Below are 25,683 nucleotides of genomic sequence, written 5' to 3' on the forward strand. Positions count from 1 at the left end.
GCCTGAATCACTAGTCTTTCAGTGGTAGGATGTTTAGTGAGGAAATCAGGGTCGCCAGGCATAGGTCTGTGATGTCTGGCCATGTGCCGATTCACAGACGGGGAAGAACAGAGTCCATGCCCTTGATTTGCAGGGGAACTTACTTCTTGTGTTCCTTGGGTTCAGTGATGTACAGCTTCACTTTCTGGTCTGGAATCAACTTTGGGTGCATGAGGGCATACTTATCACATGACTTTGAGTAGTGGCCTGAACCCAAACACCAGAGACAAAGCTCAAACTTGTCTGTGACCGACATCTGTTTCCTACAGTCGCAACATGATTTGAAACCTGCAGTTTTAGGTGAGGACATAGTTTTTTAGCAAACTGGATTTTTTTTTTTTTTTTTTTAATTTTTGAAAACCTTTATTGTGCACAAGGAAAATGAACAAATACGGGCCTACAACCACCTGGCCGGCCACGAACACTCAGTTAAGCACGAAAGCAAACATTATGGCGACCCAGTACTGCATCAGAACCATATGCATTAAAGACAGAAAAACTGGAGGATATCGCAGCACCGTGGCGCAGGATGTATGAAGGTTAAATTTTAAAGTTTTTTGTTATGCAACTATCTCACAGGCCGTACTGAACCGTACTAACAAAATAAGAAAGAAGAACAAGGTCCACGTAGGTGGGACACGACATTAGCGACTGTAGCAAGCAATTCGCGTATCAACAAACAGGTCCCCGCCAGGCAGGATGGTTACACAATATCCATGCTACAAAGTAGCGGCTGTAACCCATTAACACTACCACTGCCACCCATCACCCAGCACTCCCTACCATGGGCAAAAAGGTAAAATCATAAAAGAATAAAACAGGTCCCATAGAAACGAACAAAAAAGAAGTATAACCCCCCACCCTACACACATGCAGAGGCTATGGCCTACCCCCCCTCAAGCAGCGTGCCTGTCGCCCTATAAACCCGAAATTTAGGAAGAAGAAAAGTCAGAAGAAAGAAGAGGAGACAGCAAGAAGCGCCAAAAGGAGGAAAAAAGATGGAAATAAAAAGGGAAAATGTCACTTTTGACTATAGGGAGGGAGAAAAGAACAAGCTAATCTACCGCTCCCAAATAGGGGAATTGGCGGGGAGGAGCCCACCCAGTAACCGATCTCCCGGACTCCCAATCATCTGCAGCCCTAGTGCCTTGCGGAGTAAATAACCAGCGTCATACAGGAGAGGAGGAGCGATTCTAAGGAAGTGGGCAAGGGGAACCGAAACAGACCCAACCCGTCACCGCCCGCCACTGTATCTAACACATTGAGTAAAGCCCAGTTGCAAATATTACCGGACAGTCCCGCCATACAATCCACCACCGCCCCGGAAATTCTAGTAAGCAATTACAGTCTCAGCATAACTGGAGATGGGGCGGGGCCTATTAAGTCACACATTTCAGCCTATATTTACTGGTTTCCGTTCCGAGTCTCCGCCAACCTATCAGTCCCGGTCACAAAGTTCAGCATAGGACATAGGGAGTAGGAACAGAAAACCCGTCCCCAAGCGCCCCTAAGGGAAGATCCGGGAGAAGGGTCAATTAAACATACGCGCAAACTCCGCCGGCACAGTAAGCGTTCCCACCCCAATAGCAACATCAATAGAGCATCAGTAAGCAATCCATTGGGGAGAGAGTCAATACACAATCAGCAATAAAACCAGCCAAATTCGAGGTCCACCCTACCTCCACCCACCCGCCCGGGTGTTAAACAAAGAAAGTCCCCTATCCCTGGCCAGACCTGGGACTCAGTCTCTCACCCCCTCCGCTCGTTAGTCCAGTGTAGTGCAGGAGAACAAAGGAAAATGGCCGCTCGGGGGAGGGGGGAGGTGCACAGCCGAAGGAAGAATGGCGTCCGGTCCCAGGAAGGGAATCCACCTCGGTCCCAGTCCTCTCTGGCATGGTCCAGCCGTAAAAGTCACAAATCAAAGCAATCTGAATCCAAGGCAAGCATGCCGGTAATGAGGCAGGAGGGCAAAACACTGGTAGCCAGGTCCACGACCTCTCGCTTAGCTGCACGCAGTCTAGCATGGAGCTAGGGGGAAACACTGTTTCGGTGATGGTACTAATAAGTGGCAACAGTCCACTACCAGCCCCAGCGATGGTTACAGTATCACCTACTGCGTCCCCATGAGACAATGTTGCGGTGTCAGGCTGCAGCAACTCCCGTCCGGAATTTTGTCGAAGACAATGCCCCTGCTCCAGGCTGGAAGCTTGGGCACAGGCATCGAGTCGTGCCCCCAGCGCGCTACAGCTGCTCCTCATCTCCAATCGCAACTCACCCAGGGCTGCAACAACGTCTGCAAGGGTGAATGCAGGCTGTAAAGACCCCATCTTCGCAGTCCCGTGGGGAGGAGTTGCTCCGATCCCTTTCGCGCCGGGGAGTTCGCTGCTTTGTAGGGAGGCTGTGTAGAGTGTCCGACAGTGGCCAGCCGTCTGCTTCACCATCTTGGTTTCTGCCCAGCGCGGTAGTGCGGGGGGAGTCAGGGGGAAGCAGCGGGACGCGATCAGGCGGGTATCGACCACCCACAGGCTAGCGATGATCCGCCCGTCTCAATGGATCTCCCGAGGGCCGACAAGTGTGTGAGGAAGCACACAGATCCGGGTAGGGCTCGCCGTCGTCAGCCAGAGGGACTCGTGGTATGGAGCAAAAGTATGGCGGCCAAGAACAAAGGACCCGCTGGCAAGGCGCCTCAGCCGTCCGTCACCATTCAGTCCAGGAATTGTACAGTGGTCCCCGTCGGCAGGCAGTGCGCCGGTCGTGGCCTCACAGGGAAGCGCCGTCAAACCGTACCACCCCCGCTGCAGAGCAACTGCGGGAGGGGGCGCGAGGGCATCGGGGCGCTACGGAGCTAGCTGGGTCTCGGGCCAGGGCGCGTCTGTCCACAGCGTCGGAATCCGGGCGGGCGGAGAGGCCGGCGGAACACCGGCAGCAGCAGCTCCGTCTCCCGCACCTTTTGGAACCAAAACTGGGTAGCCGGGCAAGCAGTATCGCGGTGCGGGATTCCGGGGCCGGCGGAGCCGAAGGCTGCACGTCCGCTCAGGTCGTCATCTTGGCTCCTCCCCGCAAACTGGATTTTTATTGTTTTAGGAGTTGTTAGAAGGACGACGAAATTGGGAGTGCAGCTCTGGATCTAAGTTTGAAGGCACGGAAAGAATGAAACTGTCATCAGTGCACAAAGGTAGCACCTGTTAGAAATTGGTTGACTGGAGTGTGCAGCAACCACAATTCTTGTCAGGGTAAGGCACAAGCAAACCGTAAAGTAGCCTGTGCTTAACCTCCTGGTAGCTTGGCATTGAGCAGTCAGTCTTAACTTCGAGGCAATGAGTAAAGTATCTGTGTATCACTTCAAACAGTAAAACACTGAAAATACCACACAAAAAGATCCCACACAGGTTAGAAAAATAAAGCTTAATTTAATTAATAAATAAAACAAAACCAACACGACAAAAATCAGTAGAACAAGAGTTAAACATTTTTAAAGAATAAACTACAATGTAGCACCCAAAAGCATAAAGTGCCAGCCGTGGCTATCTGGTCGTGCTGAAAGGGTCAAATTCAAAAGTTCAGGCCAGCCACGATGGAGCACGGGTCGGATGCAGTCCCAAATTAGTCCCTCTGAGGGTTTACCTTCTCAAGTTTTGTGCCAAGAGTTCCATTCACGTTGGAGAGTGTCACAGGGAGCAAGGTGAGCATCACTGGCGGAGGTTGGCATGGCGCGAGGAGCAGGCCGGGTATCACAGACCTGCGGGCTAGAGCCTCACATCTGTGGTCCTCCACGGCGATCAAAGCTTGCTGTGTTAGCAGCTCATGCTTATTTTTGTTGCAAGCAACACAGTTCTGGTGCAACCGGGTGCAGTTACGAATAGCCCAGACCTTGATTTAAGGCATGCTCAACTACACCAAGGGTCCAGGACCTGAGAGGCACTAACTTCGGGTTCAGGAAGCAGCTGTAGACTGATCCAGGAGCTGTAGGGGAGTCTTATGTCCCTGAGGCTCAGATCCGACGCCACCAGACTAGCCCTTTGAGTCGCTCTGGGGTCTTGGGTTCAAGATGTGTTGCAGGTCCAGTTCTTCCTCCCCAGGCAAGAGGGGAGCAGGTCAGCACAACAGGGCAGGAGCTCCTTCAGAATGGCAGTCTAACAGAGTGACCGTCCTTTCAGCAGCACATCAGTACTTCTTCGCGGTAGAGTATCCACATGTCCAGAAGTGTACTGAAGAGTTAGTGTCTGAGGTCATTCTTTTATACACTTGTATCCTGGTTCTGAAATGTGGGAGAAGCTTCTATACAGTGTTTTTAGGTGCATGGAATTTCCTATCTCCCCTGCAGTGTCTTCAAGCTGGCTTAATTGACAATGCAGGGTTGTTAGGCCCTTTGTGTGAAGACAGGACACAACCTATTCAACCACTTGTTTAATGTTACCAGAAACGTAGTTGGGTGATTCTTCCAATCCGGACATCTTGGCAGCTATTCCACCTGACTATAACATATTTCGTAAAGACAGACTGAAGGGGAGAGGAGGGGGGGGTGGCTCTTGTTGTGAACAAACAGGCTGCTTGCTCTATCATCCCGACTGAAACCATTATTGGTTCTGAGTCTTTGGCTTTCTCTATCACTCTGGCTTCCCATCAAGCCCTTACAGGGTTGCTGGTATATAGACCCCCTGGTCCAACGGGATCTTTCTTTGAGGATCTTCATGCAGTTGTGGCGGGCCTGGCGTTGAGAGTGGAGCACTGTGTGTTGGCGGGAGATTTTAATTTCTATATGGATGAGGCCATGGATCCAGATGTGAATAAGCTATTTGACATCACGGCCCCCCTTGGCCTGGCGCCTTTTCTTTCTGGCCCCACACACGACAAGGGTCACACTCTGGATCAGGTCTTTTCCACGGTCACACTTGAGGACATAGAGCTAGTCCCGGTGCTTTGGTCCGACCACAGGCTTGCCAGGTTCTGCATACGGGGCAGGGAGAAACTGTCCAACATTGAGCCTAGAACACAGGGACCTGTTTCCAGAGCACTCCATCGTGTGACTCCTGAGATGCTAGCTCAGGCCTTTCTGGACCATCCATGTACCCTTTCAGGTGACCTAGAGCAGGACGTAGACTGCTTACAGTTGTGGTTAACTGATAGGCTGAACGACCTCGCCCCTGTGTTGGCGTCTAGGGTCACCTCTAAGCGGGTCTCGGCTCCATGGTTTACGGATGCATTGCTTGCCGCCCGCCGCCAGTGTAAGGTGACGGAGAGAGCCTGGCGTTTCCAGTGTGATCTGATGGCCAAACTTGCGTACAGGACTGCTATTAAGTCCTATCATCGTGATATTCTCCGCGAGAAAAAGGAGTATTTATCTAGGAGGATTGAGGCAGCCTCTAACTCCTGTAAAGAGATTTTCACTGTTGTGAGGGAGTTCATAACTCCTAGATCTAACCCTTCTCAAAGTGCTCCCTCTGAGTCATGGGCCTGTGACCTCGCAAAAATTTTTACTGACAAGATTAGGCTGATCCAGGATTCCTTTCAGGGGAGGCCAGTGGAAGTTCAGCTCAGCAGTGGCGACGGGATAGTTGCATCTCCCATATTGGATCCGGCTTTGTGTGTCTTCCCGCCCATCTCCCTTGCCTCCTCTCTGGCACTCTTGACCAACCTTAAATCTGGGTCACCGCTAGACCCTTGTCCAGCCAAATTCTTGGCAAGGATGGCGGAGGTGGTCAACCCGTTGGTCAATCCACTCTTGAACCGCTCCTTGAGGGAGGGGTTGGTCCCACAGGCATGGAAGCAGGCCATGGTGATCCCCCTCCTCAAAAAGCCGGGCTCTGACTCTGAGGTGTTGGCTAATTATAGGCCTTTCTCGCTTCTGCCTGCGTTAGCTAAAATCACGGAAAAGCATGTACACAGTGTACTCTCTGCTTTTCTGGAGACAAATGGTTTGCTGCACCCTTCACAATCTGGCTTTCGGCCCAATGTGAGCACCGAAACTGCCCTCCTAGAAGTGTCTGAGGCCATCAGGGAGGTACTGGACTCTGGAGGTAGAGCCATGCTTGTCATGCTCGATCTGTCGGCGGCTTTCGACACCGTCCCCCATGAGGGGCTCCTCGCCAGACTTTATAACATCGGTCTGAGGGGGACGGTGTTCAGCTGGTTTACATCTTTTCTAGCGGGCCGTCGACAAACGGTCTGGGTCCCCCCTAGCTCCGCTGAGATGCCGCCTTTGGGAGTCGGAGTTCCGCAGGGCTCTGTGTTGAGCCCGACTCTTTTTAACATCTTTATGACCCCTCTGGCGGCACTGGCGGAGTCTTTTGGGGCCCAGATCGTTTCCTATGCCGATGACACCCAGCTTCTCTTCACGTGCAGGAAAGGGGAGGACTTCGATGGAGAGAGCATTCGGGACTGTCTCGGCGCGGTCTTTAATTGGTTTCGGCAGAACAGCCTTAAATGCAACTCCGACAAGTCGGAGCTGCTGTTCTTTGGCTGTACCTCAGACCTGGATTGGCAGGCATGGTGGCCGAGCGATATGTTTCCTCCGGCTCAGGCATCCCAGGTGGCAAAAAACCTGGGTGTTAAGATCGATAACAACCTGACAATGAAATCTCAGATTCTGGGCCTCTCGGGCACTTGTTTCGGAATCTTAAAGATGCTGCGTAAGTTCCTCCCTTTGCTCACTGAAGGGCATAGGAAGATCACGGTGCAAGCTCTGATTGGCTCAAGATTAGATTATGCCAACGCTCTCTACTTGGGTCTCCCAGATTATCTTGTGCAGCGGCTTCAGGTTGTGCAGAATTCGGCGGCGCGCGCCATTTTTGGCCTCCGCAGGCGAGACAGAGTGTCCGGCCTGCTACAGTCACTTCATTGGCTGCCTATCCGGAAACGGATAGTTTTTAAGGCACTGACGCTGGCCCATAAGGCGCTCTTTGGCTCGGGAGCAAAATACCTTCAGCGCAGGCTTGCCTTTTATCGTCCAACTAGAGCTCTCCGTTCGGAGTCTCTGTCTCTTGCGGTGGTCCCCCGGGTCAGGAAGGGCCGTGTGGGGGGGGCGCTCCTTTAGTGTGAGGGCGCCCCAGCTTTGGAATACCTTGCCACTGGCTCTACGAAGCACTTCGAATCTGTTGTCTTTTAGAAAAAATCTAAAAACCTGGCTTTTTACTCTTTAGTTATGTTACTGTGTTGGTCTGGAAAATCTTTCTTCAGTTATGTTTCCCTTTGTCTGAACTGCCAAAACAAAGCGCCGGGACACTCCGTTGGAGTAGCCGTGCGCTATAAAATAAAGTATAACATAACATAACATAACATTCAAGTGTAAGTGAGGCTTGGCCCAGCTCCTCCCTCCCATCCTGCCAGTGATGGCCCTTCAAGTCACAATTAAAGTCCCATTGTGTCTGTTGCTGTCTATGAGAAATACACAAAGCCCAACTGCAACTAGAAATGTGAGCTAGGCAGGGTGCAGACACCAAATGGCTGAGGAAGAAAACTGCCAACTTTCTAAAAGTCAAAGAACAAGGGGAGCTTGGCCCAAAAGACTGTAGCCAGGTGGGGCCGAAATAAAGAGAGCACAAAAATGTACCCGGCTACTTCTTGATTTAACTGCTTGCCAGTTACAGCAGTGATCGCTTGGAATCAATCCAAATAGATCTGGTTATTTATTTAACCTTTTAATATCAATTTTATTTTAATTTTTTCTCAAATAGTCTGATACAAGACAAACACTTATTCCTTTAAGGGTAAATATACAATATAAATACAAACAACATGTGTTTACATTAAACAGAAATGTGAAACAAAACAATTTTTTTGTGTACACCAATCTTAATTCACGAAACAAGGCAAACTCTACCAATTACATTCCTTTCATCATAGAAGAAGGATGCCCAACATTGGGAGCAAAAATGAAAACAACCAGGGTTAACTTTTAACTTTATATTTCCCACTGGAAGGATGAGCCACCATATGGCTCTTCCCCAATGTGATTCCAATATGCCGACGTGTTTCGAGACCCTTGTCAACTCCAGGGGCTCTCATCAGGGCTTCACGTTTGAACTGGATGGTGTGGTCTACAAAAAAGAAGGGGGACATTGAATGTTTAGGGACCTCCCTCTTAGTGAAATACCCATATATCAAAATTGCTTTATGGGTGTCACTTTTTACCATCAGTGGAGTGCAGCTCAATAAAACACAAGTACATGCCTTTTTGAGTATTGGTTTATAACACGTTTGACTCGTTCTGCCAATTTAGAGACTACAAAGTACATATAAAATATGTTTTTCACAGCTCCTGATTGAAATTCTCCCCACTTAGTTAATATAGGACTCCACTGATGGTAAAAAGTGACATCCTTCAGGTAAATATTAGAACTCCTGTGAGGTTAAAGCAATTTTGATATATATGTATTTTTTCTCTTCTAATTTTAGCATGTAGTCACAACCATCCTGATACCCTCGTTTCATTAAAATCCCAGCCTAATGATCCCAAGAATTGGAAGAAATAACCTACATCCTTTCTTATTGTAACGTACAACTTACTACCCTTCTTTTCTACTAAAACATATACAATCATCCTCCTTCCTAAAGGTTAAGATACAAGATACTTAACTGTAGAAGAGCAACTTTCAAAAAGGGAAAACTTTGGACAGAAGTGTTTTTGTGCAGCCAGAAGAAGGGTTCTGATGTCATGATTGGTAGGATGTTATGTCTTGTGCATTAAGGTGCTGTGCGGAAGAGTAGTGATAAAGAGTGATGCATAAAGCTGACCTCCAGTCAGGCCATAATATCCCAGGCTTAGACGTGTGTTGTGTCGATTTCTCATCTGGTTCTATAAAGTGAAGGGATCTCAGCTGTGGTCTAAATTACGCAGCTTAGGGATCCACTCAACGTCGTACCTAATTCTCAAACTACACTCAAAGCTTTGTAGTAAGACACTCAGAAGGTCAGGGGTTCCCGTAAATAATAAACATACATAGAACGAAGGGAAACAGGGGGGTCCAATAGCACGACTACCCTTTTCACTCCATTCAGCTGACCTCTCAAAGGCACTGGAGCTTTATTCCGACCCTGGGTAACTGTAATGTTTCACCCTCTGCAGATGACAAAGGGGTGCAAAGACTGCTAAGTAGATTATGGGATACTGCAATAAAAAACCCACTCTTAGTAAATGAAACAAAAAAACCGATACGTTTGGGAAGAAATAAGACACAGAGCTAAAGAACAAAGTAGACAAGATATGCATCAAAACTTTGCAAACACTGTTAAACTTGACAAATTCGACTCCTCCTCAACGTATTCGAATTGGGTTTGTTCTGTCAACTACTTCAGCTGAAGGAGACGTGATCAATAACATTTTGGTAGCTTGTGCAAAACCTGATAAGGCTATCTTGAAAAGCGCGCTCTTTGATTGATATGGCAAAGCATGAAGCCATCCATCAGCATTTCATTTTTAATGCACATTGCCAACAACTGATTGATCATAAACTTGGCAGTCTGTAATAACATTCATAACTGCCAGTGTGCTCAAAATAACCGAGACATCCTGTGAACGAAATGCTGCTGTGGAAAGATGCAAGTGACAGTGCTGGGCCCATTACAAAACTGAGTTTTTTTAAACCTACTCAGCAAAACTATTTCTTCAGTATAATTAGTCCATGCATAAAATGTCATTTTTGGAGGTTCTGTTTTTTATATGTACACTGGTGCCCCACTTTGAGGAGTTCTGAGGGAGCCACAGAACAGACATAAATGTAGACTCTGTAATACGAATTCTGAAATAATGTATCATATTTGATGCTTGCGCCTGACTTTGATAGAAAAAGACGCATAGGTCCGTTCATTCATGCGTTTAGGTGTAGAACAGCAAGCAGTTGTTGTAAAGTTCTGTTTTCAGAGCGAACTGAATCAGACAATAAATATTGTTGTGTAACTAAACGCCATTACAGAGAATATGTTGACAAGAAATTGATTAATAACATTTTTAAATATGGGACACGGACTAATTATTTTATTGTTTCTAGATTTTGTATCTTTTTAAGCTGGTAGTTTTCCTTTTCTCTCCCTACGTTATTGCTATTGTTTTGAGCTTCTTTATTTTATTTTTGTTATGATTTTGATATCAAATACAATAAAAACAATACATTTTATAACCCACAGATTCCATAGAACTTTACACCCCTCACATCAAACTAGGTGACAGGACACCATAGCATTGAGCTTACAACGTGTGTAGGATATGCAACTGAAAACTTCTTTGGATTTCTGATAAGCACTTTATTCATGACAACAGTCTGCATAGCAGTGAGTAGCTCTTTTTAGTTTCCGACAGTCCCCCCAATCTCCATAGACCCAACTAACTGGCCTAGATCATTTTGTGTTATGTGTATTTGTAGAGCGCACAATTAAGTGGTAAGTAGACAGTGGCAGTGTCCCTGCTGCTTTTACAACACGGTTACCTGGCGCATTGGTGATTTAATACCATTTTAATTTGCAAGAGCGTGTGAGCTCATTTTTATTCTATCAGGGGCACTGTGTGAGTGTGAGCGTGTACGCTCCCCCGTATGCTGTTGATCTGCATATTTACTGTTGCTCACCGGTCTGGGAAACTTTGCACTCCGCTCTGCTCTGCCGCGGCTTTCACCTGAAGGCAGGCAGTAGCAGCAACGGTACGAACAGCGCTGGACTCGTCCCTCCTTCCCGCCTCGTTCTGACGCCGGTGACTAGCACCGTTCGAGCAGAGGGCGTGGAAGGTCCGAGCCAGCTACTTCCGGTAGCATTGTGCAGCGCTCTAGTTGTTGGGACGCTGGAGGGATATAAGGCGGATGTCTTATCGACAGCGCAGCGGGCGAGCGCAGCGGGCGCGACGATGGCACGCCTAAGTTAAGCCCGTCTGCGCCAGTCCGCGGCTTGCGCGGGCCAGGGCCATGTCCCCTGCCCCTCTGAGAGGTCATACATGTTGGAGCAGAGATGACCTGCTGTCCTTCCGTAACTCGTGCGCTAGCAGCTCTTGTCTGCATAGCGTAAGAGTTGAAGAGAATACGGGTTGCAGACACTGCCAGTTTACTTTTGACCTGTCTAAGTCGGTTAAAGAGCATCACAAGCTGGTTTGTGGTTTGCTAAATGTCCGGTCGCTGCGTAAGCATAGACTAGATATTCATGATCTCCTTAGCGAAAAACAATGGGATCTAGTCTTCTTCACGGAGACATGGCTGGACTGTGACTCTTCCCCAGAGGCCCTCGAAGCCATTCCGGAGGGCTATACCCTGGTAAGGCAAGATAGACCGAAGGGGAGAGGTGGAGGGATAGCCATTGCTGCCAGGCAGGGCTTACGCTGCCATTTTGAGCCGACGGCTATCACTGATAGTGAGGCGGGTTAGTTCTCCATTCAGGTCAATGGGGGGTACAGTGCGAAGGGCCTCCTGATATACAGGCCACCTGGCCCAGCTGCCGAATTCATCGATAGCCTGGTCGAAGGCCACAGAGGTAGCCCTGCGCACGGATAAGTTCCTGATGGGCAGTCTGCATATTCTGGAGCCGTATATTCGTCACCTCTTGAACATCTCTTTTGGGACCCATACTGTCCCTGAGGCCTGGAAACGGGCGGTAGTCCTTCCTCTTCAAAAGAAGCCCAACATCAGCTATGACAGGCTAGACAACCTTCGCCCTATTTCTCTTTTGCCATATATGGCAAAGGTTGCTGAAAAAATTGCAAACCTCCAGCTGATGGGCTTTGTAGAGGAAGCCTCCCTACTCCATGACTCTCAGTTCGGCTTCCGCCCACGGCATTCGACAGAGTCAGCTTTGCTAATGGCAGTAGAGTCCTTACGGCAGGGAGTGGATGAGGGCCAGACTATGGCTCTGATCCTCTTGGACCTAAGCGCAGCATTCGACACTGTAGCTCATTCCACCCTGCTACAGTGTCTGAATGATGGAGGGGTTTTAGGGGATGCGCTTGGGTGGATCCGGTCTTTCCTGACAGGCAGATGCTTTCAGGTCCGCCAGGGAGAGTACTACTCTAAGGAGATTGGGTTGGGCCAGGGAGTGCCGCAGGGCTTGTCCCTGAGCCCGACTCTGTTTAATCTGTATGTCTCCCCGCTGGCGGCCATAGTTGAAAGCTATGGACTACGCCTGGTGTCCTACGCCGACGACACGCAGCTGGTCATCTCCCTCTCACGCGTGCCTGGTCTGATGGAGGACAATTTCAGAGTGTGCATGCAAGAACTGGCAACCTGGATGTCCGCCAACTGCCTGAAACTTAATGGCAGTAAGACCGAGGTGCTCATGGTGGGGGGATGCCCATCTGTATGGTCGTCGGCTTGGTGGCCACCCTGCCTAGGAGAGACACCTGTTCCCTGCCAGGAAGTAAGGAATCTTGGGGTGTGGTTGGGCGTTGACCTTGCCCTTGGCCCCCAGATTGGCCGAGTGGTGGGGGCATGCTTCGGAGTTTTAAGAACTCTGAGAAAGGTCTTGGATCTTCTGCCCATTACTGCTCGTCGGACGCTGGTGCATGTCTTAGTCACCTCACGCCTGGATTATGGCAATTTGCTGTATCTGGGGGCTACGGGAAAGTTTCTCAATCGCCTCCAGGTGCTGCAAAATGCTGCTGGTCGCGTTATTCTGAGGCTTCCAAGAAGATCATCCACAAAGGCAGGACTCCAGGCTTTGCACTGGCTTCCTGTTAGGAGCAGGGTGGAATTCAAAGCTCTTGCCACGTGTCACCGCATTCTGGGTGGCAAAGCCCCTGCCCCGTTTCAGAGTCTGGTCACCAGGTATGAGCCCACTAGGACTCTACGCTCCTCCTGCGCAGGTCTTTTAAAAATCCCAAAAATCAAGAAGGCGCGTATGGGGGGAAGGTCTTTCAGATATCTGGCTGCGAAGCAGTGGAATGACCTTCCATCAGAGCTACGTTTGGAGTCCTCAGAATCCATGTTTAGAAGAAAACTTAAGACTTACTTATTCAGACGGTAGACGGTTGTGTTGGCTGCTTGGACTGCTCACCCCACTTCTCATAGCGCGGGGACATGCCTGTGGGCGTAAACTAGGCACTTTACAAACCTCCCTAATAATAATAATAACTTGGTATGGTTTCCTGGTGCTGAAGCAGGAGCTGTATATTGGCCAAACCAAGACCGGGGCAAGTTCAAGAGCCAAGTCTTCAGTCTCTTGCAGAATTCAAGAACCAAAAAAGCAGCTGTGATGTGCAGGGGCAGGTCACTCCAGGCTTTAGGAGTGAAGTATGAAAAGGCATGGCGTCCACATCTGGTTCTGCTAATGCATGGGGGTGTGCGTAAGTAGGAGTCTGGATCAGCCGAGGTGTCTGGTAGGTTTGTGGAAATCTATACAGAGAGGTGATCAAGATCAACCCTTAAGAAAACCAGAAAAAGGTAAATCAATTTTGGACTGTAGCATGTTGCAATGCCAGGTTTAACTAAAGGTACAATTCCTTCGAGGTACTCAGCAAAATGTATTCTCTGCTCCTCTAGCAATCACATGTGTACAAGATACTCTTCTTAACAGGGCCCTTACACATGGGATGGGCAAAAGATGCAACTCATATATAAAAACTAACGCAATTGGCACTATGACTACTAAATTGACTACACCAGCTCCGAAATCATGAAATCCGAGACAAGATCCCAATGCACAATACCCCCCCAAAAAAATCTATAAGATTCCAGGTATAGGCTGGAGATTCCTCTTGTGGGTTGAGCCTTAGAATATATCCACATAATCCTGCAATCCAGACCTCCAAATCTCCAGATGTCTAAGTACTAAGGAAGTGGTCTGTTACTTAAGAGCCGCAGAAAGATATTTGGAAAAGAGAATATGAGTGACTGTTTGTGTTAGAAAGAACACACCAACCCAATCAGAGAATGGAGTAAACGAGATTGACCAAAAACACCTGAGACGCTGAAAATGACCTGTGTGTGATCCAAACTTTACATGTAAAGCAACCCCAGTGTGAAATTCCTTCAGAGCCCTAGCTAGATGATGTCAAGCTCTCTAAACTGATCTTCAACTATTGAGTTCTAGAAAAAGAAACACTGGGATTGGAGGAATATCGCTAATGGTGAATGTCACCCAAAGATATCCTACAAACCAGAACAGCTCTCCATCTCTACATGAATAGTATTGACCAATCAAAACGGATCCACACAAGAGGTTGAAGAATTTGTGAATACATGTGTTGCTTGAAAAGTCACTGCGCTGCGGAAAAATGGAAATCTTTTAGACACTAAATAATTGACTTTTCCAATACAGGGGCCAACACTGGAGCAATCCTATTAACTTAGATGAAAGTGACACCTTAGGATCAGAGGATCATTTTAAGAATGGTGAATGGCCTACCAGATCAACAAAAACAACGGCCCTCGTTCCCCTGATGGATGGCCATCTGCCCCAAAACGAGGAACCTCACATTCCAGGCAGGGATCTCTAAAACCTTCAGAGGTTTCTACAATTGAACACTGGCAACCACACTTCTGGCCTTCAATATTCTTCTTTTTTTAAATGGTGCTGCTACTGCCTGGTGGGTTCATATCCCCTAACATCAGCATACCTATTCAACAAATTAAAGGGGGCAGACTTTTACAGTGATCTATGGTAAACTTAGTTCACACCATTAGTGTAAGCGGTGAACACAGAGGGGCTCTGTGTATCTAGAAATCCCAAACAGAAAAATCATGCTCAGTGGACCTAACATTTATAGAATTGATGAAGAGCTGGGACAGGATCGCACAGTGGAAGAACATTAAGAAGCAACCCACCACACAGCAAATCTGAGACTAGAGAAGCCCTATGTTGTGTTGGCTAAAGTGAGGTGGCAATAAAAAGATAACATGGCACACCCCAGGAAAAAGGTTATTGTACAATCAATTAATGTAAAAGGCAGGGAACTAGTTAATAATGATTTTTAAAAAAACTACTGTATCTACACCATTTCGACCTGAGACTATAAAACAGAGCTTTATTTGTAATAAATGAATAGATAAAGTGCTAGGGCCTGAGGTATTTCTAAGGAGTCTACTGTAGCAGGCACTACCCACAGCTCCGGCCAATGCTGCTGAGTGCTAGTGCCGGCATTATCTACTAACCATCACACTCGAACAAGTGCAACATTTTGAACTATTCCAGACCATCTCCATCTATAGGGTTGGCCTATTTTATCATTATATGAGTATATTGAATAGTTAAATGCACTACTCATACACTCTATTCAAAATTAGACAGACAGTGCCACCGTGTGGTAGACTCTTCGAGTTTAGAAATAAACGCCAGTGTAAGCAGCGGCAAATGCCAGCACATTTTAAGCTCTGTTGTCAAACCCCATATAAGTGAAAGAGTTGGATTAACAGACAAGCACAAGAGTTAATAAAAACATCCAATAAAAGGATTGATTTGGCTATTCTTGTCTTAACACACAGGCCTAAACTTACTCAGTGACCTAATGTGTAGGCAAGGATGCGACAAGATCTTGCTGGCACTCTTTTCAGCTTAGTTCAAAACTGCTACCGTAACCTTTTGGATTGCTGACTATTTAACTGAAAAGGATATATAAAAGCTAGGGAAAACCAAAGACGAACTTATAGGTTTAAGCTTCTTGCATGTAGTTCAGTCATGTAAATACAATGAAACAAGGATGTAGCTCGAGCCTAAAAATCTGCCTACCAATGAACAAAAAGAGCTAAGCAGAGTTGAGAGACATACAACACAAGTGATCAGCTACTGAACACACAGAAACCTACATCATATTCAGTGGAGAAACTCTTTAATTCAAGTCCCACAAAAAACACATAAAAACTACAGTAATGAAAGATTATGCACCTACAGCAATCCAACCAGCACCCTCATAGGTGCTTAAAAAATAAAACAAAATGGCAGTTTTCATAGATATATGTGGTCTAAAGATTACATTTAGCGAAGGGATGATCAACTCAAGGAGAAAACAGACCCACAGAAAAATGATGGTGTATTTTATACAATGGTTTTTATTCACTAAGCATATAAACACATACATTGAAATTGAATACTCATCCTAATTGGAACAACCGTGCCTAGAGCTGAAGAACTACTGCTTACTTTGAGCCTGTGGTTTCCTGTGCTCGGCACCGGAACTTAATTGTCAACACCGGCGCTTATGACAATCTACCACATGGTGGCACTGTCGGTCTAATTTAGAGGTAAGCACAACAATAACAATTGTTTATTAATTCTGTATACATTAAAAATGACTAAAATCTGCCACCCAAGCCATTCTTATAGCTAAGCCTGTGGAATAGGCGGAATTGTCACAGTTGCAGGAGTTTGATAGTTAGTAGTTTTGTTGGTACAGTTATTGGCAGCGCTGGCAGGGTCAACGGGGTGGTGTAGGCTGAAGTGGCTTCCTGACAAGGGCCCTGGCACTTATCTTTTTGTTTTACAAATTAAGCACTGAACTAATCCAACAAATCTGAAAACAGGTCGTAGCAAGGCAACAGCACAATACAAAGGACCCCTAAATAGGAGTACAAGATCTACTAATATCAGAACAAGAGTGGTCCAGGAACGAATTTACTGCTGCTAATTCACACACCCCGAGCCAGACTGAGAAAAGAGCCAGAAAATACTTGGAAATGAGCATTTACCTGAAATACAGCCCCAGCAGTTAGGGCTGTATGCAGTTACTAAGCGCAAAGACTCGCCACACCGCAGTACGCTCGCTTTGTTAATTGTGAAGCTAAGAAAGGGTCCGATGTATCAGAGGGTTTTACCCACTCTATGTCTAGGGGGAAAGCGTTAATATATATGTGCAGACTTTAAAAAAAAATCAAACGTTTAAAAAGGGGTCAGGATCTCTTTTTTCATTATGAAAAATTGTAACGTGCTACATATTTTCTTCCTATAACTAGTTTGTGCTAAACAAACTCTTACACTAACAACAACTACATGCAAAGGATTCTGTTGCGATAAAGCCACACTAAATGCGTTTATCTAGCTATGTTTCTAAGAAGCATTTAGGAAAACAAACATTAAGGAAAACAAAAGGCAATTGGACGCATTTGATTGTGGAACTTCGAAACAAATACATCTCAACTTGGCTATCAACCCATAATGTGCCAACGGTCAGCCCAGTTGGATGCATGCGGCTATAACATGCAAATAGCTATCCCTAAATTTTAAAGGGCCACTTATATTCTAACTCATCCATCGAACAGGATGGGTGGGAGGTGGCACGTGAGATGAGAGAAGAATCACAATTATCTTTCTGGGTACCTGTTATGGGCTGTTGTATGACTGACTGACATTATAACCCTCAAATCCACCAGACACCACAGAAATGTGGATCTAGCTCTCTAGCTGAAGAGCTCTTTGTTTGTGGTTCCAATACCAGATACATTCTTTCAAAAGAAAAGCCTTTGCACTATGGTACCATACTTTCTTAGAAAGATCTTTGAGGCTATCTGATCAGCATTTCTTTTACTAAAATCTTTTTCATAATATTTAATTGATTGGTTTTTCATGGAAGTTTATATGTGATTTCTATGTGGCTCAAGCTGCAGCCTACAGGGGAGACCAGTATAAGGCCAGAGCTTGTCTAGGCTTGCTTGTATCAGAGTTCCGATGGGATGTGGACTGGGATTTCAAGCTGGACCATTGCTTTGGGACAGCGAGTATACTGGGTTGCATATGGTTGGTCCCTGTCTGTAATGACACAGATCAGCTATATTACAATGGGATGGCGCCTGGAGTAATTGCAACTGGCTGAGATTAATTTAAGCATTCACCCATCACTTTTGTGCTAAGTGAGACTCATTCAGTAGGAGAGGGTAGGCCCAGACAAGGCTCTTCAGCTCACTGTGAGTAGGACTCATGCCACAGTCTGCATAGTAGGCCCCAATAAGGGCAGAGCTGGTATGGCTTGATTGTATTAGAGTTCAGATGGGATGTGCCAATGTTTCCTAGAAGTTCAGGCTGGGCCTTCGTTTTGGGGTCGGGTGAAGACTAGTTTACCTGTGATTGGTGCATGTCTGTAAAGGCACGGATTACCTATATCACAATGGAATGGCCGGAGTCATTCCATCTGGTTGAGATTCATTCAAGCATTCACCCATCACTTTTTTTGCTGAGACTAGTAGCAGAGAGTAGGCACAGAGGCAGTTATTGAGCTCACTGTGCCATAAGGCTAAAGGCGACTCCTCTGTTATGGCAAAGGAGCATAGCCCCACTAGGTGGCAGCAGAGTTAACACATGAAAAATAAAATGATAACAAACCAATTTTATTTTATTTTTCTTCTTACCTGTAGGCTACTGGTGGGGGTGGGGGTGGGGGCATGCACTCTATGTGCAACAGCACTATCAAGTGCTCATCATGGTTTGGCCGGCCGTCCTAGTCGGACCAAACTATCATGCACACTTAGCATTTCTCCAGCCAGCTGTGTTGTACAGCCAGGTGGAGAAAAGCTAGAGGCTCCCAGGCACTGTCTGGGTGGCAAATCAGGCTGCTCAGACCAATCCTAGCACTTCTTGCATGCTGGAATAATATTCCCAGCATGGGAGTAGCATCAGCATCTGGCAGCCTGTGCAGTGTGCACCAGCCCTTGATTCGAGGATAAATGCGGTGACCGCAGCGACAGGTACGTTTTTTAAAAATGAGTTATTGTCTGTGCTTATTTGTTTGTATTCCCCCTGCCTCCCCCACGGCTGCTCCACCACTTCAGATCCCAAGCAGCCGCCACTGCATAGGACTTACGCCGCAGGCCAAAGCTGGTCTGGGCTTGCTTGTATAACGTTCAGACGGGATGTGGGCTAGGAGTTCGGGCAGGACCATCACTTTGCGATGTGGTGAAGATTGGTTTGCAGATGGATGGTGGATGGATCCTGTCAGTAATGACACAGGTTAGTTGTATCACAGTGGAGTGGGGCCATTGCCATTCCCTGAGATTAATCCAAGGACTTTACTCATTACTTTGTTTTGCTCTCAAGCTGAAACCGGCAAAGACATACATGTCCTTCACAAGGTCACAGAAGTGACCTTCTCAGTAGAAGGCCGCATTGCTGTATCTTAAGGTTACCCGATGCTGTCACCCCTGGGAAGAACAGATAGGAGTGACTATCTGAGCTCCGTCTTCTCTCAGTAGAAGGCCCCATTGCTACATCTTTAGGTTAGTAGTCGCCCCTTGGAAGAAAAGCAGCGGTGGTTTCTTTATGGGGCGCGGGGGCGTCACCCCCTTTTGTTTGATTAAAAGTGTTTAATTAATACTGTTGATTCCATCTTTTATTTGCCACGGGGTGCAGCTTGACCTGGGCACAGAAGTTACGTGGTGGGAGCTCCTGCTCCCAGCCTGCTTGTTGATTGGCAGGTGCCGGGCCTCCTTGGAGTTAAGTGCACAGTTGGACGGGTGCCTTGCTCTGACCAATCCGACATGCGCACTTGAACCCTCGACAGGCTCTGTAGTGTAGGAACCCAGTGCCAGGGGATTGTTTCCACATCCCCCAAGGCTCCAAATGATCGTTGGCAGCCCCTGACCCAGCCAATCCTCGCGCAGGTGGAGTCGAGGGGGCGGGACCGGGCCTGAGGGAGGTGAGGTAATTGATCACTTGCTCACAGAATGCACGCGCATGCATGCCGGACTGAAGTGAAGTCTGAGGCAAAGATAAACTCATCCTGTTCGGTGCCGAGAGCCGGCCCTGGCGGGGAGTGTGTTTAAACTTTAAACGGAGTCCCTTTTGAGCTTTAAAATGCAGATTTCTTAGGTAAAACCAGGGATTAAGTGCAGTAAAATGTTGGATTGTGAGCTCAGTTTCACCACACATTGTCGATTATCCCCTTCCGACAAACGTATTTATGGAAGCATGAAAGTCTTGTGTGTTCGCCGGACACCGTGTTTACTGGCAGTTTATAAGGAAATCTTACATTAATGGCCTTGTGTGAGGCAGCTGCTGTGATGTCATTAAAATGTGTGCCGTGGGAGAGTCAGCTCGAAGGTTTATAAAAGAAAGAGCGGTGATCACGGCTCAAGAGTGTGAGTCCTGGCTGGCATGACCGTTAAGCCTTTCTTCAGCCAAAATATAGATACATTATTAATTACGGGGAGCAAAGAAAATGAGAGGCATGCCTGCAGGGCAGCTCGACTGTAAAGCAATGGACAGTCATACTTCCGCCTTCCATGAGCTCTTTTAAAGATCCTGACCTCAGATGCGGTGTAAGCCTGCAGGATGGACACACAGAGATGCGGCCTCCACAAAAACGGATGTTTCCAGAAAGATGTGGTGTTCAATAAATAAAGCACACACAGTATCTGCTCGTGCGGAATCCGAAACACCAGACGAGCGATTAATGTGAACAGGGCAGTGATGGTGAGCCGAGTATAGATGAAGGGGACTCGCGATGCCCAGAGCCTGTCCTATCCTCCCACAGGTCCTCCAAACCCCCTCGTGATGTCTAGACTTCGAATGGAAACATTCATTCATTCACAGGCAGCCGGGGTTATCCCAGTAGCTTCCATTAATTCATCAAATGCATGTGATGTTTTCGAAAATAACACAAAATAGCACCATGTTGTATATTGTGTGGATATTACATGAGGGTGCATACCCAGCATACATACAGGTTTGTGGAGAAATGTCTACTTAAATCCCTCTCCGTGTTGTACTCATCATTGTTATCTCGAAGTCAGTTATGAAGTTCTGTGTTATACTGAATAAGACGCTACCTAAGTCAGTATAATATGAAATCTCTTTATTGATATCACAACTATACTTTCTCAATTGCTTTATTAACCTTCTTGCTTTCTCAAATTTTCTTGAAATGCACAATTTGTTCACTCTTTTTTCAACATTTTCTCTGGGGGATAACCTCCCCCCAACCCCCGTCAGGCTGGTTCACGACACTCACTCACCACAGGGCACTCAGCAGAAACTTTTACACCTCGACACTTTCCACTGAAGAAAAAGATAGGGAGGACTATTGAACTCAGTCTTCTCTCTGTAGAAGGCACATTGCTGCATCTTTAGGCTACCCTGGTCCACTCACCCCGTGGAACGAGAGACAGGAGTGACTATCTGAACTCAGTCTTCTCCGACTAAAAGGCTGATGAGGTAGACGCCTTGGATGAAGAGAGGCTGATAGGATCATATTGTGATGTGAGTAACTCATTTCTCTTTCCACTACTACCAGCGACACTTTGCTGAGATAAAATATAGGGTTTTCTTTTAAAAAAGGTACACCTTACTGTATTCTCGTCCCGGGGCCTACTAATGAACATGCATGCCCTGAACGTGATTGAAACTGATGGTTTCTGCGAGTACAGTAGACAGGGTAATTGATATATGTGCTGCGTCATCACCCAGAAAAGACATCCGTGTTTTGCATGCGGCGCACTGCTCGCACGTGAAACAAATATATGTCATGGTAGACACTACTCATTAATTATATTCATTAGACATGCGATGTGATGCTGGGCGCCATATTAATGTCACGTGAGGGAATACATCGCTCCATGATGAAGACTAATGGGGCTTTGTTTTAGGTAAGGAGCGCCGCGGGCGCGCGGGAGTACCTGGTGAGTACACGCTGCTCGCTGACGTCACCGACCGCTTCGGGGAGGAGAGGGCCGGCTTGGGCTCTTGATCTTTCTGGACTTTCTTGGCACCTGATAAAATAAAGAACAAAACAAATCAGCACTCAACGACACCACAAAAAAAGGCAAAAATGTTTAATATGAAATGGAAAATACTGCATGGTCACACAAGTAGGCACGTTGAGCTGAATAACCCTTGTGTCGTCGGCTGTCGTGATCCTGCAACATATCTCGGAGGCCAAGCAGGAGACAGTTGAGACAGGTGCGGAGGTTGCAGTCTAAGGCGTTTGAACATTTCTTAACTACAAAAGCATCACAACATGTATGTACGGTAGCATGCGAAAAGGAGCAGAAAAGAAACATATTGCAAAAAACACAGGGTATAGTTGGCGGGTGTCATGTCAGCAAACGATGTTTTAGTTTATATTTGTGTAGCCTCTGTTTTTCACATCCTACGTCCACTCGTGGAAATGACAACGCACGTGCACGCAGAGTGAATGACAGTGCGGTTCGGTGAGCCCCAGTCACTGCTCTGCCTTCAGCATCTGTACCTCAGGAGGGTTTGAGTGGCCTCTATGCCGCCCCGCAGGATTTACTGAAAATCAATGGAAACAACTCCTTCGGGGCGCCTGTCTCCAGCGACAATCCACCCCCTCCGTCACCGCAGGCTTCTCTTGTTAGACTCTTACACGTTCCTGTCCGACAGGGTTTCCTCCAGACAACACATGTTTACTGCCGCCCAGCCCAGGGGCACTCGTTTTATCGGCTCCGGAGAAGGGAAGCCGCCAGGATCCGCGCCTGTGACCAGGAGGTTAACACATCTATCTGCCTGTGGTTGTTGCATTAGTACAGATCAGGTGAATTCTCTGCCCAAACACGATCTGAGTGGAACTGTCCCTTTAAATTGGGAATTATTGACACCGTTGATTTACAGTGCTTAGAAGCGATAGGATTGCAGTTCGAAGAGCTGTGGACGGCCCTTTACAACGTTTGACTGATCACCTTTCTCAATGCTGCATTTGCATACTACACTAGTACTAATAAGGCAACATCTTTCCAGAGACTGTTAGGCGTGTATAAAAATGTAAAACCAATAAAGTATCAGAAAATATATTGCATTACGCTGCAGAAATTTTTTTTTGCTGCATAATTTAGTCAACACTGCGGCATAATTTTGCCCTCCTTTGCTACATAATTTCAGTGTCCTCAAAGCAGGCATCACATGTTAAAAGTGCTAGTGCAGGAAGCAGAGAGACTGTGAAGTTTGCTAACTTAGTTTGGTGTGCGAGCAAATTCTGCATTGCTGATTCCTGGTGAGTTGCAGGCACTACTGCTGAAACAAGGCCAACGGAGGGACCAATGGGTGAGACGGACTGGCCTCAAGGGCAGGGAGGGTTTTAGCACTGGTGGCGCCCTGTGCAACAATGTTAGTTGGTGCCCCCCAATGACCACCTCTGCCACGGATTACCTCTCTACCACCCTGTAACAGTGCCCCATCAAGTCTCCATAACCACACACTCTCAAATACATTTGATTTACAGCTCCACTCATACCAGAGTAGGGTGTCAGAGCACTTTACATCTCACACATTACACAGAGACAATCAATAATACATGTGTTAATCACTGTATAGTAAATGTTTAATAAGACTAAGGACTACGAGGTGTAGGAGTCGCAAGACAACTACTAGTATGGAGTATAGTTTAATAGTGATTGGTCTAAAGAAACACAAACTCAGAATTTAAAACGTAATACCATGATTGGGGGTTCTTGTTAATAATCAAAACTGATTTTTATCCAAAACAAAACTTTTTGCAACATTAGGATAATCAAAGACTGAGGGAAAAAAACCCATAAAGCTCTAATTTATACTTTGCAGTTTGCATGCAGCTCTTAGATGACAGTTAATAGCTCACTGTTCTTTGTTAGGATTTGAACTTATAAACTGCAAGTAACAAAAGGATCTCTGTCAAAAGCAGTAACCAATTGACCTATTTACATCATGTGCACATTGTCATCTGAATGGTACATGTTCTTTGCAGTAGGCACATTAACCGTCTGAGCTACCTTTCCATGAGTTAAAACTTCCACTAGACAAAACTCCATCTCTCTCCAGGAAAAACATTAATCACCGGAGTTATCATGACATTTTTATTGTTGCAGAAAACTGCTGGAGGCCATGAAGGAGGCAGCAAGTGCTTTGAAATCCATAATATACTTTCAAACACAACGCCCCCACCCAAAGTCAGCGTCCGGTGTGGCCACCCTTTTCAAGGGTCCTGTGACCTCAGTGACAGAGTCACTGTCGCTCTAGGGAGTGCTCCTTCATAGGCCTGCCCGCAAGACTGTAGGTGAACTTCAGCATGGATTGTGGTGGACAGGCCTTCAAAGCTAACCCACACTTGCCACTGCTAGGACCACCTGCTGGTGCTAAGACACCAGGGCTTCGAAGGTCTTGTGGGGTCTTCTAAGGTCTAGCACATGAATGTGCTTCCTCAAGAGAGTGGTCTGGTGGACTGGCCGGTAAACATCGTTTACAACGATGTTTTCACAACGCGGTACCTTTACACCGCGGCTGTGACAACGCAAGTCGTTACCACGACTTGCGCTGGAGGGCGCTCAAGGTCTAAAAATAGATAATTTACTATCCTAACACCTTCCCTAGGGTCCACGGGGACTGGTGTTAGAATAGTAAATTAAACTATTCGAAATCCGCGCCCCCCCAACGCAAGTCGTGGTAACGACTTGCGTTGTCACGGCCGCGTTGTAAAGGTATGCGTTGTGACGGTACGCGTTGTACAGTCATATATCCGGACTGGCCATGAAGGATTTACCTGGTTCCTCAGTTCCAAATTCAGCAGCTCTGACCATAGTGCCACATCCTCTCCCCCACTGAACACCATACTGCCCCACTGAGAGAAACTCGCACTACCTTCAACTACAACCCAATTGTGCCCTGCTATAAAAACCTGGATGAGATTCAATTTAAATTGTTCACTAGACAAGAGCAATATGTGGCCTAAAAAAAAAGTAACATCCTAGAAAAAGCAAACACCCATAGGGAATGCAAGATTAAGTAAAGCATGTGAAATGTAAGCAAGAACAACATTTACCTTAATGCTTTTACACTAACTATTTAGAAGTCAGTGAATGTTTTTGCCTGAAAAGTTAAGGACACGACTACAGGGCCCGAAATGGACCCATTTCAATGTCCACTGCTTACATCCTTACAAAATGTAAGCAGTATGGTAAAAAGACCACATCCGTGAACACAGAGCTGCAGTACACATTTTGTTTTCCAATCCATCCATCAATCAGACATTGCAGTACCTCCAGGAATGGTGCACTTCCCCACCTGGGGAAAACAATGCTGTGTAAAGAAAGACAAGAAAAGAAAAGTAGCGCTTCACTGGCAAACTCTGTAAAGTTGAGCTAATGTGTTTGGCTGTGAATAAAAGCAATCTGGCCACTTTGCTACAGCTCTGTCTTGCTTTTTTTTAGTTATTTATTTATTTTTCATATTTGGAACCTTCATTCCGGAGGCTGCAATTTTCTACAGAAAAATGTCAGAAAAAGAAGACATTTCCAGCAAAAGTGTTTTTCTTTTTTGGATCCATTTCACAGGGGAACAAATAAACGAAAGGAGGAAAGAGACACCTTTCTTTCAATTTGATATTAAAGAGAAACCTTTTCTTTGAATTTGATAGGCGTGGGTGTCAGGGGAACATGAGGACCAGTGGGTTGTTGCAATTGTGCGGGGACACATGTTGGTAGGCTGAGTGGGAGGCCCTGGGCAACTGCCCATGCCTAGCGCCGGCCCTGATTAAGGGGGGGGGGGGGGGGGCACAATGTATGTTCCATGACACACGTTTGTACAGTAGCACAAATGTGTAGATATAAGAACAGTAACACTTTTTGTCTACCATGATGTATGTGTGAAGAAACACAGTCATGTGCACGCAAAGTTTTATATGTATCACAACACATATATGCATGTGTAACATGACGGTGTGTACTGTAAATGAAGCGTGTACAGTCACACACTGCTGTGTAATATAAGACCTCAATACGTACACTACACAATGGGCAACGTTAGCTTACATGTTAGCAAAAAAGAATA

General features: G+C 46.6%; 1 protein-coding gene across 1 annotated transcript in view; it reads right to left on the reverse strand.

Annotated features, from left to right (window-relative positions):
- MTUS2 (microtubule associated scaffold protein 2) overlaps positions 1-25,683 on the reverse strand; it is a 1,086,829-nt gene that overhangs the window by 389,281 nt on the left and 671,865 nt on the right. The window contains exon 6 of the mRNA XM_086935158.1: positions 21,543-21,635. Coding sequence (XP_086791284.1) covers positions 21,543-21,635 — 93 coding nt within the window. The remainder of the gene's footprint in view (positions 1-21,542; positions 21,636-25,683) is intronic.

The sequence above is a fragment of the Lissotriton vulgaris genome, chromosome 8, assembly GCF_964263255.1.
Source record: "Lissotriton vulgaris chromosome 8, aLisVul1.2, whole genome shotgun sequence".
Classification (NCBI taxonomy): Eukaryota; Metazoa; Chordata; class Amphibia; order Caudata; family Salamandridae; genus Lissotriton; species Lissotriton vulgaris.